Source organism: Silurus aristotelis, assembly GCF_946808225.1.
Source record: "Silurus aristotelis genome assembly, chromosome: 4".
NCBI lineage: Eukaryota > Metazoa > Chordata > Actinopteri > Siluriformes > Siluridae > Silurus > Silurus aristotelis.
This window is the reverse complement of record NC_139577.1, coordinates 10,324,217-10,337,745: the sequence shown is the minus strand read 5'-3', so window position 1 is coordinate 10,337,745 and position 13,529 is coordinate 10,324,217. Positions and strand designations below refer to the sequence as shown.

The 13,529-nt window shown below is 40.6% G+C and overlaps 1 protein-coding gene across 3 annotated transcripts in view; it reads left to right on the top strand.

Annotated features, from left to right (window-relative positions):
* The window catches only part of meis1b (Meis homeobox 1 b), a 52,693-nt gene that overhangs the window by 29,863 nt on the left and 9,301 nt on the right, over positions 1–13,529 (top strand). For all 3 annotated transcript variants that reach the window (XM_083540051.1, XM_083540053.1, XM_083540052.1), the window contains one exon: positions 8,804–8,880. In XM_083540051.1, the coding sequence (XP_083396177.1) occupies positions 8,804–8,880 (77 nt within the window). The remainder of the gene's footprint in view (positions 1–8,803; positions 8,881–13,529) is intronic.

Genomic DNA, 13,529 nt, shown 5'->3' with positions numbered 1-13,529 from the left:
TGTCTTTCTGGCTTTCCCTTCTTTCTCCAGCATACTTGTCCACTATCTCTGCACGTAACATCCCCCATAGAGGCTCAGATCTGTTGAGAAGGGGCATCCACGGTCATTTTAGACTTATTCAAGCCCTAAACTATATCATATATAAATCACTGTTCATCCATTTGGCATGCACCACTTTCCAGGTTTTTCCACCTCATTTTTTCTTTATCAGAAGCTTGTGAGAAGTTAGCTTTTGTGGGTGATTGCAATCTCAACTGGCTTCTTCTAAGCATAGCAAGCAGGGAAGGTTGGGTGTTTCAGAATAAACTGGCATGCTTAACCCCTTTTAAGTTTTGGTTTCCATGCAGCAATGAAAGGCCTAGTCATCATAGCCCCTTAAAGACTGTCCCTGGTGTGAAGTTTCTTGCTGCAGTCTCACTGGAGTCAGCATAATATGTCCTAGAAGTCCTGAGGTCTGCCATGTTATATCTGTCAGTATGCTGTTACTGTAATACAACGTATATATGCATTAATTGCATGCAAACATATTGTCTTATAAGGCATTAATAATCCAGGATTCTGAGATATGATTGATTCCACTAGGGCAGATGGAGGCAAAACGTGTAAAAAGGGACAAAAAGAGTAATGTCTTGAGTTCAGTTAAAGATAAAGCTGCATAAACTTTTGGAGTGAGGTGACAATACTCTGGCATGTATCTGAATCTGGTCATGATGAAGAGTTTAGTATGAGGCCAGTGCAGGCATGGATGATCTACTTCTGTGTGGGTCTTTGTCCTGTCTATGTAACACCCTGCAGTGCTTGAGGATTTTTCTGCTGGAGTCAGCAGCTCAATACGTTTACTTACAGTGGCTTCAGCTCTCAGCTCCACCCCAAGAGAACCTTCTTGCAGAAGTCGTCTTAGTGATGATTTCTTAAGGAAAAGCCACACAAGCCATTGCCATCTTAAACACTTTTACCGGCTTTTCCTGGTCTCTTAATTTTAAGCAAAGGCAAAATTGGTGAAATAAACATACGCTCTTAATCAGGCATACTTGGCACCTGATAGTGGTGCCACCCACTATCAAATTTAGAAACAAATAGTGTACAAAATCGTTTGCTGTTTTTAACAGGTCATTGGCTACATTCTAATAAATTTTTGCTATTAGATGCACTTGTAGCTATAAATTAATGGGTCCTGGATGTCCATAGTATCAAAATGAAGACCCTTCTTTCCAAGTGAAGGAGAAAATCATGTGAGTGTGTCTAACACACTTTTAACTGTAAGGTTTATGTTATTCATTCTAGCTCTATCCAAGAGTTGGAAAATGATGAGCTTCATGCCAGTGCAATAGGAGATGCATGGCTGTATGGGTACTGCATTCAGGGTACCTGCTGATCCTTGTCATCCCCATGGAGATTCAATGGCAGCACAACTATCCATCCATGCACTGACTCTGAGATGGAGTGTGTTGTACATGCTCCAAGCCAGATGCGATTCAATTTCATTTGATTAAATCCCTACATCAGCTAACAGTACTCACTAAAAACAGCAGGTTGTGTGTGTGTGTGTGTGTGTGTGTGTGTGTGTGTGTGTGTGTGTGTGTGTGTGTGTGTGTGTGTGTGTGAGAAAGAGAGAGAGAGAGAGAGAAACAATCTTTCTTCTCCCTGCTCCATTTTGGTAGTTTTGGTAGTGCAAAGAGTCAAGGCCCTACACGCTTGTTGGTTCTCACTTTTCTTCAACTGTGACCAGCTTTCTCCTCCCCAGCAGCCTCTCCTGTGAACATAAATTTAAACAGTGAGGGCAAAAGGCTAATTATGATAAATAGAATAATAATATTGCATGGGTTATTCCCACCTCCTCATTCAAATATGCTTCCTTAAAGTATAAAATTTCAGCCTTATTAGCTGAAAGATCATTTCCTTGAAAGTACAGGCGCAGGAATGGTCAAGGAGTAATATAGTAACCTGATTCTGTTCCCATTTAATGCACCATGAGCTTCCATACCATGGGGGCCTCCTCTGACCTCTGCACTGAGCCTGAGTTTGGCTGAGAGAACAGAGGAGGAAAGCAACTGCTGTGCCTATGTAGACGTTGATAGCTTTTTGCATTTCTCTCTTGTTACACTTGACAATTTCCAACACAACAGTTTGTTTTCTTTGGCATAATGCGAAGCAAGCCTAGCTGGTGCATCTTTGTATACTTATGCAAAAGTGGCTTATTCTTTCCGGAGAGAGTTTAGGTAGATATGTGTGGCACCAGACGGCTTCTGATTATACCTACCTGGTTTGCTGCCTCCTGCTGTGTGCCTTCCAGCTGCGGTTTGGCATGCCACGTGGCCTGCCTCGTTTGCTTTTCAATGTTCCCCCTACTCAAATAGGCTGTAATTACAAGCTTAAAGAGGTTCAGTGGTCCAGTAAACTACGTAATCGCCCCCACCCCCACTCGCCTGAATTAACCCCGAGTCATCAGGTGCAGGCCAACCACTTCACAGTAAGCTTAAAGCTTGTGCAACCCTCTCTTATTACCCCATGACTGTGAAGCAGCAGGTGTGTGGCAACACACATCACCTTTAAACATGTTAAATCTGGCTTTCTGTCCCCTTTGCTGGAGTCTGTAATGACAGTGAAGAACTGGTTCAGCACCCCCTATTGTTTACACTTTTCTCAGGTCAGTGATAGCCACCACCTGTCTTTATCCACCAACTGTAGCAGCTTCACAAAACTGATCAAGAACAATCCAAAATACAACATAAGACCTTTACATGGTGTATTGTAAAAAGTAGCATCAAAGTTTAGCTCTCCAACAAATTCACAGTAAGACTAAGCATATTGCACAAAATAGCAATTTCACATAGCAGAGAATAAGTATTGAGTACAGTTGAATAATGAACACCTGTGTGTGTGTGTGTGTGTGTGTGTGTGTGTGTGTGTGTGTGTGTGTGTGTGTGTGTGTGTGTGTGTGTGTGTGTGTGTGTGTGTGTGTGTAAATGCCAGTGGTAGAATTGCCAGATCTACTGCTCGTGCAAAACATACATCTGCAATATGTAAAGCCATTCAAATCCTTGCACCTATTCCTCCAAATAAAGTGGTCCTCACTTTTCCTCAGGCCCTAAACTTTAGTTAATCTCTGCCCAGCTAATTTTGCATGTTATGCTATGGATCATTACTGCAGGTCTGGATTTAATGATGTAGCATCTCATCCAGCTACAGAAAGCTTAGTGGTTTACTTTGAATATGATCTGTAATCCAGACCATTTCCCTGCATTAATTGTTCACACATTTTTCCCAAGTGCAACCAAATCAAGTGGATTTGTTCCCTAGCCATAGGCTCTACAGCACACCCTCACCCCAAAACCAATAAAAGATGTTTTTAACATGGAACGACTAATTAGTCTGCTAAGACAAGTTTTGACACATTTCCTTTCCTTTCCTTTTTTTTTTTTATCTCCAGGACAGATTAAATGATAAAAAAAAAGGGTTCTATTGTGTGGAATTTCTCCAGTGTTTCCTGGTTGTAGAATAAGACTTTCTAAAAACAGGGGCTGTGAATTATTCATGTGCTGGCTTTGTGTTCATTTAGCTGGTTGTGAACTTCGCATCGCTGCCCTATGAAAGAGGTTCTTCAGCATTCCCAGCCACTATAAGCCAGTCAGGCAGCAGGCATCTTTAAACCCTGGCCTCCAGTTGTTTTCCAAATGTGAGCTATTATTCTGCCCCTCCCCCACAAAATTTGACCACAAAACACACACACACACACACACACACACACACACACACATACACAGATTATTATTATTTTTTTGTTATTCATACTAGGATTTTAGGATGAGATAGGGTTGCAAAAGCTTTGTGCTGTTATTTTTCCCCCTTACTATTTTTCTCTCACTCTATTGTACCCTCATTGTCCCCCTTCAAAGCCTGTGTTGTTGCTGCCTAACGAGGGTCAGTGCTGTAAATTTATGCCACCTACACAAAAAGGAATTTGCTGTGACTTTTCTCGGAGGGATATATCGGAACATTTGAGAGTAATATCTTCAGAAATTGCATCTCTTATTTGATATTGAAAACGAAGGTTTATGGTGCCATTTGATGCTGTCTCCATGACTAAGACAATAATAAGCACTTGATTCTCCCATGGAAACAATGAGTATATATGCAGATGTTGAAGGTAATCTGTGAGCTTGTGGACCTGGCGAGCTCAACATTAACACTAGCTAAGCTGTTGGCAGAGAAACAGTAAACTTCTGCCCAAATCTGTTTATTCAGAAGCGCATGAAGAGAGGTAGAAGCCTAGGCTTTTTTTTTCTAGAGAGAGAGCGCCTCTGAGATGGGCTGTTGATGTGATACTCTGAGGACACTTCGGCCAAAAAGGCCCCCGGATGCAGCCCCAGGCATTCCTGAGGGGCAGCTCAGTTTCCATGGGGATTAGGTCCATCGAATACGTAGGTGAGACAGCAGAAGAGATTCAACTAAAAAAAAGACCCATGCACCTGAAAATAGTTCCCTGGTGATTTTGGCTGTGTGGAACCTGCCTGACAGGAAAACAATTCTGTAGTGCCTGCTATGCAGTTTTGTTGGCAGAGCAGACATTTGGAGTTTATGACTAGACACTGACTCTGGGAACACCCATTAATATCAAGCTTAGTGTTCTTAGGCGTGGAGATATTTGCTAATTTTTCTTTAGCTGTAGTTTAAGAATTGCACCTCCTGTCCTTTGTTTAGCACCCTTGGGAAAATCATAAGCCACAGTTTCACCACAGGCTCGATATTATTACGTTAATCTTGTGCAAAAAGCCTCTTTAATCCAAAACACACAAGAAGAGGAGAAACGTTGCTTTAAATAGAAAAATGATAATAACACTAATGTGGCTAATGAAGACCAATCAGGGCTGGGGAAGAGCTGGATGGTCTGTGGCTAATTGTAATTAACTGGATAGATAGATCACATAAAGAGATGTCCACCATCAGCTCTAGGGAGGGTGTGTTCATTTCACCCGACCTAGCCAGTGCCAAATGTTGACTAATGAAGAAATATGTCCAAAGCTCGAGTTGGAGGAGTACATGAGTTGAAGGAGAATCACAAAGATTAAAGCAACTTCTGAAATAAATCTCAGCACTGAGTGAACTGAAGGATTACATTTGGTGGTGTGATACAATGCACTATTGGAGCTGATCCTGACACCCCCTCCTTAATAGAGCATCCACAGCTGGGCCTGACTTTGCCCACAAAAACATCAAGCAGTAACTTATATTACATCACTTTCAATAATACTGCCGCTAAGATCTGACTTATGGAGAAATACTTTTGGAGTCCCCCTCTAGTGCTGCCCCCTTGTATATAGTACCCTAATCTGAAGTCATTTAGTGTAAGGGGACATGAGTAAGGGTGTGTGTGTGTGTGTGTGTGGGGGGGGGGGGAATTGGGTTAGTCCCAGGCTCTTATCTCACTGTTAGAGCTTGGACTCTACACTCAGCCCTTCCAGGCTTGGGCCGAGGAGGCCACAAAGGAAACAAGCTTTTGTAGACCTACTCGTACTTGAATACATTTTCTCTCTGTCTCTCTCTCTCTCTCTCTCGCCCTCTTTCTCTCTCTTCCGATAAGATTCATGATGGTACAAAAAAATGCACAGGGAGGACACAGCTCTCCTGGCATGCTTGGTTGCAGACAGGCTGGAAATTCTGATGAAAGGAGTAGTATATTTAGACAAGACATATCATTAAGATAGGCGGAGGAAAGTCAGGGAGGATGCGTCGATATTTTCCATCTGTTCTTTGAATGTTGTTTTTGCATTTTTGGAAGAAAAAAACAGCAAACGAGCCTGAGAAAACTTACCCAGACCATCTTGCGTAGTCGATTAAAACATCCAGGCTTTCTTAACCCATACATTAAAGAACACACTCTTACAAATAATGTGTCCCTCCATGACAGATACTTATGTATATATGACAAATATTGTTATTGTAAATAAGTATTAACTGTCATATATAAACTGGATATGCTAACATACATGGTCTCCTATGACGAATTGGCCTCCCGTCCAGGGTGCCCTTAAGCCCAGTGTATCCAGTATTGCCTCCAGATTCACTACAACTATAAAGTGGTTCCTAAAATTAAATAAATGTGTACAAAGTGTAAATATGTGTGTGCACATTATGATTTCCTGAGCTTGATTTTTTTTTTTTATGTCTTGACCAGGTAAAATCCAGATACAAATATTTGTGTGGCTTTTTCTTATGAACCCATACTAAAGGAATGCTTTGATATAATGGAATAGGTCAGTAGAGAGTGGTCATGTCAAATGTGTGGGCAGTAGGAAGTAGTAAATGTGGGGAAATCTAATTGCGGAATAAATTTGAGGAGAGACTGTCAAAACAGGCTTTAAGCACCATGGGAAACATGGGTAATCAGGCCCTAATGAGCGCTATTATTGAGTTTTGTGATATGTACCTCCCCTCCCTTCGGCCTTACTCTCTGTGAAACCTTTTCGATTGGAAGCAGAAGTGTTGTAGGATTTACTCTAACAACAAAAACGAAGCATTTGCTGTTTTCTACAAGGGAAGGAAATTATGCATAAAAGGTAGTGTTCATGTATATGTGTTCAGATTAGATGATATAACCCCAGAGGTGGACTATAATGAAAGTATAAGCTTAATTTAGGCAAGTACAATAAAAATTAAAAAAATTATAACATTTAGTTTACCAACTAGAGCTCCTTTGCACCATACACAGTTAGCAGGTATAACATGGCAGAACTTAAATTATTGCATAGGGTTAGGATTTAGTATTACTATTTGAATGACAGTGAGATATAGAGATGATTCAAAGACTCCCCAGAAACCAACATGTCGTCTCTCAGTCTACAATCTGGACCATCCAGAGCCATCTCTGGAGTAGGAGTGTGTGTGTGTGTGTGTGTGTGTGTGTGTGTGTGTGTGTGTGTGTGTGTGTGTGTGTGTGTGTGTGTGTGGGCCAGCCAGCTGTAGAACAGGCCACATTTGTGTTGTCTTATAGCCTCTGGCATGGCTTTTCCTAAGCTCAGTCACAAGGCCTATGTTCCCATGGCTGTCCCACAGCCTACAGAATGGTTCATGCAAATCCTCACTCACATTGTGATGCTATTATCTTTTACTCGCTATAAATCACAGTATAAACTGTGATACTACATAAAATTAAATCATAACGTTATTGTGATCTGGTAATATCTAGGTTCAGATGACTTTATGATAGTCTCTGCCAAAAACCAGATCCTGCTCTTTTGGCCACATAAAATTAGGCAGGATATAAACATAACTCTGGACAATAGTGGCAAATAAGAATGGATGAAAGCAAGGAAGGGAAGGAAAAAAAAGAGGCTGGAGGCAACGTTGCAATTATAAATTTCTGCATGAAATTAGCCACAGTTTGTTCCAATTACTGACAGTCAGATCACATGGAGATGACTGAGCAATATAAAAACAACCCCCTTTCTCAGTTAATCACAGCAAATAAATTTACATAAAAGTGACATTAAAAACATTTCAGTTTATCAAATGCAAAAAAAAAACAAGTTGTTAGACAAATTATTTCTGTATGTTTTTTTGTATTTGCTATATAACAAATAAAATATTACTAAATAAAAGCTTCTACTAGTCACGAACATGACATGGAATGTTCATTGTTATAGTGGAGACCACAAGTTGTGTTGAGTCCACACCTTCTGGCCCAGTTTAAGGATATGATATGGGTTAATCCATGGCAAGCCCAGGTAATAGGTTTACAGATACTAAAACGTATGGGAATGGACACTAGCTAACTCATTTATAAAGCTACTTATGATTGAGATTATAGCCAATGAACATCCTATAAGATACTGGTCTGAAGCTAGGGGTATTATGGACACATAAATATAGGATAATAATCTATTTTAAAGGATGCTGTACACCATTCTCTTGTGTACCCTTTCCATTTTAAAAGCTCTATAGATATTAGTGTTCTGGTTAGCAGATACCACTCAGGTTCACCCTAAGTAAGATTAAAAAAATTGAAGGGATAAAGTATACTCCTCCATTTTCTGCCTAATTTGTCTTTAATTTCTCCATCTTTAATTGGTTGTTAATTCCCACTCACTAGTTAACGTTCTCCTTGCAAACAACTTCATAATGCAATGTAACAAACTTGGAGGAAAACTCTGAGTTCCATATTCTATATAGAATATGGATGCATGAGCTTATAATTGGCTAATGTTTCCACGACATGGTTGAGACTTACCATTCTTATGCCACACATTGCTGCAGCATTATTGGGACTTGCCTTCCGACCTCTGAATTCTACAGTAAACATATTTAATTGCATGCCTCTGTCAACTGTTATAAAAGGGAAACATTTATTATATAAGCCCATCAAATTTAGCAGAGATGTACATACAGGTGTTACTGATGGTACTGAAACAGTTAGATTTGAATACCCTTTATTCCACAGGGAAGCTGTGTTTAGAAATTTCATATTTTGTATTCATGGTAGCACAGCCAAGGGGCACTGCACTGAAATATATGAGAGTGGGGTTGTACAACATGGCACTCGTAATTAATGTTTTTGTTTATACACTTCACTAAACTTTATAATTGGCATGCCTTTTTTACTGCAATTAATTACATTATTTCATATTCCATTAATGGCTCTAAGAGAGACATACCTTGCTTTCTTGCACTAATTAACAAATGCTTTGCCACTTTTTGCTCTCAATGTGTGAGTCGCATCTCCCTCCTGCATTGCAGCAGCACTAGCAAACACATTCATTAATTGATTTATTTACACACTGTGCTTTTGTGTATGTGTTTTTTGCAGCACCCCTACCCTTCAGAAGAACAGAAAAAACAGCTGGCCCAAGACACTGGCCTTACCATACTACAAGTGAACAATTGGTGAGTCAATTGTAATTTTGTTTACATGCAAACAATAGATTTGCCTTTGGGAAGCAGTGTGTAATTATTTGTATTAATACCACTCCCAATCCCAAAGCCTGACCGCCATCCACTCAATTGGATAGCTCTAGTGTTTCTGAACAACATGCCAGGGTTCTAAATGTGAAGCTAATAGCAAGTCACATGAAAAATGGGCCTTGCATATGTTTTAAATCCTTGTCTAAAACATAGTCTATACTGCACACTTTCACTGGACACACAGTTATCTAGTTCCTTTGATTCCTTAGTCCCCACTGCTGGAGCCCCAGTAAAAATGGAGTGAGATTTCATCCCAGGTCACATTTTATTGGAGATGGCCATCAGCACATACTTACCATTATTAGCCATGTATAACAAATGGCCTGGGAAAGGTGGGGGTAAGCCACTGAAACCGAGTTCAGGCTGGCACTTTTGAGAGCAGTCTTGTAAAAACAAACACCACACATTTATTTTCCACAAGGTTGCAGGTCACAACATGAAAGTCCTACCAACCCTGTGTGAAAGCTTTTATTACATATTCTATAAAGCTAAGAGATTAATATGCCTCTAATCTCTTTTGTTGAATCAATTGGAATTGATGCAGGCAGAGCCTGTGTGTAACAGACCATCTTTGGATATGGGCATTAGCCTAGACTGGAAATATGGGAGACATATTAAAGCCCATTATGGCAAATGTAATTTCTGACAACATAATGCCATTGTTCATTTTGGTACCTTGGAGACAACAGCCTACTCACAATATATGCCTTTAGAGGATTCATTTTCACAAATCCTGTATTGGTAATGCACAGTCTTAATAACACTAGGGAATATTGTTGAGGTTATCAATTTCTGTGACCTTCTCATTGGAAATTCTTTTGGCCAAATTATGCCCTGGGGAACAGGTTGTCACATGACTGTATAGCAGTACAAATTGTGCTTGTGTAGGTGTTACTGTGTTAAATTTGTGTATTAATGACAAGGTGATTAAAGTCGAGGGTCTAATCCAAAATCCTGCATGCTGACATATTTATGCTCTACGCACATTCAGTTTTACAATTAATTTGTGTGTTTAAATGTGTGTGCTGATCTGTGTCTAAGCGACCTGAAAAGTATTTTAGGAAAAAGCGAGGGAAGGAGAGAGAATGAAGGAGAGCTACATATACACACTCCATGGGGTAGTATGTGGGATCTGCAGTTCCATAGGTCTGTAGTGAGTGGTGGGAATCTCACCATTGGGTGTCTCCATGGCAACCCCTGGTGATGTTACCTCCTAACCCACAGATTTTAAAGGCAACATCCTGAGCTGGGATTCTATTTATCAGGCAAGTCAAAACATAGGGCTAACACAGCACGGAGCAGTCCAAATACAGACTGATGAAATTCATCAAACGGTGCAAGCAACAGCAGCCACTCAAGCAACAATTATCTCACCTCACAAACATGCACATTTTATTGACATTTTTCAGCATGTTTTATTAAAAAAAATTGTGAGACAGTGATTTCTGTTCCCATTTAGTGCTATGCTTATATTTAAACCAATTGTGACTATATGGTTGGTAAAGATCAGCTGTTCTGTCTCAGACTTGTTAAAACACATAGTTATTATTGATGAGGCTCCTGTGGATTGGCAGGCACAATTAAAATAAAAATGCTAAAGCAGTGGAAGGCGTGCATTTAGGAATCATTGGTTTAAAAAGTGGATTTCTGGGTTATTTCTAACTGGGTATTTATATATATTTTTTTGCTCCCAATAAGGCACTCTAGATGTAAATCTGCATGGAATAAAATAATAAATAAAAAAAAGCAAATAGATCAAAACAAATAGCGAAGACGTAGTTTTCTTTCTCACACCCATGCACACAGTGTTATTCTCACATGAGCACTGAAACAGAGACACATGCGTGAGCGCACATTGTTAAGCTGAAACAGACAAGCAGTGGGTGGAGAATGTGGATTGACTACAAAATCTATTTTTGGCAACTGTGCTTAGGTTGATTTACAAAGATATTCTGTTATTTTGTAGAATGTACTGTAAAAAAGACTTGTAGATCCACCACGGAGACAAGAGAGAAAGGGAGGGTGAAAACAGCAGAGAGAATGGGAAAAGCAGTTTTAGTCTCTGATGATAACAGAGCAAGTGTGTGTTCTCAGAATGCTCTATAAAGAGCGCTGATGTAAAATCAATGGGCGGGTCATCGGGTTTCGCATGTCCAGTCCTCCCTTCCTGGCGGAATTTAATAATGCCCTTAAAGATGGTGTTTAAACCTCAGGGATGGATTGTTTTGTCAATAAGACGGCTTTTATGAAAGTCTTAAAAGCATGGCGAGAAGTGTGGCGGCGCTACTTTGGAGAAATAGCGTCCTGTGATCCGGTTTCTCTGCCTGAGAGAATAAAAGAGAGAAAGAGAGAGAGAGAGAGAGAGAGAGAGAGAGAGAGAGAGAGAGAGAGAGAGAATAGTTGCATGATTGGCATGCTTTGCCTTGCTAACAGCCAGGCCTGCTTATGATAAAAGCAGTTGAAACTTGTTCGAAATAAGCTATCACTGATTGCTCCATGCTCAGAATGTGTATTCATTGGCAGTTCCCTGGAGGGCTAAAGAGAACGTGACCATTGACCTAGTGTGTATCTCTAATGATTGATACACTGCCATAGTGATTGTTTATGTGGGTTTAAAGTTTTCAATTGATTCTACATCAGGTGTTTGTTTTAAACACATTAGACGCTGATTGTGTGCTCTTTGCATGTACGTGTGTAACCCACAGGAGAATTTACAAGGCTTTCCTAGCACCATGCTGTCAAGGTGCTTTACCATGAATATCTGTGGCTTTTTACTGAAACACCAGCTCAGACTGGGGTCACCCTGCTGAACAAAGACCATATTCACCCCTTCTCACTACATAAACACACTGCTACACACCTCTTGTCCTGCCTCACCCCCATGAAAATGCAGGAACGTCAGCCAGTGCAGATTGATGAGGCTCTATATTTTTATTGTTTGTCCTTCTCTGCATTTGGCCTCAATCAGTTCTTGAGTGTTTGCTAACAATTGTGCCATACTGGAATTTCAGCACTTGCTCAGACCTGATCTCTATCAGCATTATGTCAACAACAGACAAGTTGGAGTGGTTTTTTTGTGTACGAGATCGTGTTTGCATGTTTCGGTGGATGTGTATAAAATTATCCTAGAGTTTGCGTGTGTTTTTTATGTTGCTTGTGAAAAAAAGTGTATACTCCTCATGAAGCCATATTTGATTGTGTGTAAGAATGTATGGGAAAGAGTTAGTTGTTAGTGTGTGCATTGTAACTGTTCCTTTGTTTTCCAGCTTGAGTATGTACTGTATGTGGCAGCTCTGTCTCACTGTGTGTGTGTGTGTGTGTGTGTGTGTGTGTGTGTGTGCGTGCGTGCGTGTGTGTGTGCGCATTTAAACAGACTCTGTGAACCATACTATGGTTCAGCCCACCTTCCACCCATCTTACATTACAGTGAGCCCTAGCCACAGCCTATCTTTCCATTATTGCTGTCTTTTTTTGTTTATCTATTTCTACAACATTTGAAAGTTTGAGGATGGATATGCGGTGCCTTGTTTGAAAACACTGGCTGGGTTTTTACTTCTGTTTGTGGGTCCAGACCAAAAAACTGCTAAAAGAATGCAATTTCATTTTTATTTCACTTGTTAAGTAAATATCAATTAAGCTCTATTTAGTTTAGATTTTTGATCTGGCTACTAGCTTATAGATGTTTTGTCCAGGCAGAGAGGAAATGCACTGAATTGGCGATTCAGGGCAACCGATACAAGGCCTCCAATGCTAGAAATTAACAGAATCAATGCACATTGTGAAAATAAGCATGTGAAGTGAGATGTGATGGGTTCTTTCTCTGGTCTTTCTCTCTCTGTCTCTTTCTCTCGTGCACTCTCTAGGCTGGGGTGCAAAGAGTAAACCGACTACAGGCTGCCAAAAATGACCTTATATTGCCCTGCTCCAAGGGAGTGCAAGACCATCTCTCTCTCTCTCTCTCTCTCTCTCTCTCTCTCTCTCTCTCTCTCTCTCTCTCTCTCTCTCTCTCACTCTCTTTTATATATATATATATATATAAAACCATATACCTGTCTAATTAGCACCAGTTTTTTAATTGCATAGTGGTCAATAATAGCACGTATAGGCATATAGGCAAAAACACTCCTCAGCCATGCTACCATTTTGCCTATGCATCTTTCTCCATCCTTCACCTTTCCTTTCTCTCTTTCCATCTCCCTGTCTAGCCATGTGTTTATAAAGTGAGTCCCAGGGGCCCTAGGCAGCCGCCCCTGTGCTGTAAAAGCCAACTTCACAGCTCTGTTAATGGAAAGGTTTTAACTCTCTTTGGTGTGAGGAGTTGGGCCAGGGCAGCATGTACTAGAGGATAGAGGGGAGAGAGGGAGTAAGTTGATGGAGTAATAACAACCTAGCCACTCGGGCGCTGGAGGATTAGGCACACCCCTTCCCTGAAAGCCCCTTCTACATCACCACTGTTTTCTTTGGGCAGGGGAGACCTGCCGCAGAGCAGAGCCAGGTAATCCTTGTATTGTTTGTAGGAATTAGGGCTGAGTTAGGTGGTGTTCCCTAAGGTGCATTGGAGCTGGACTCTC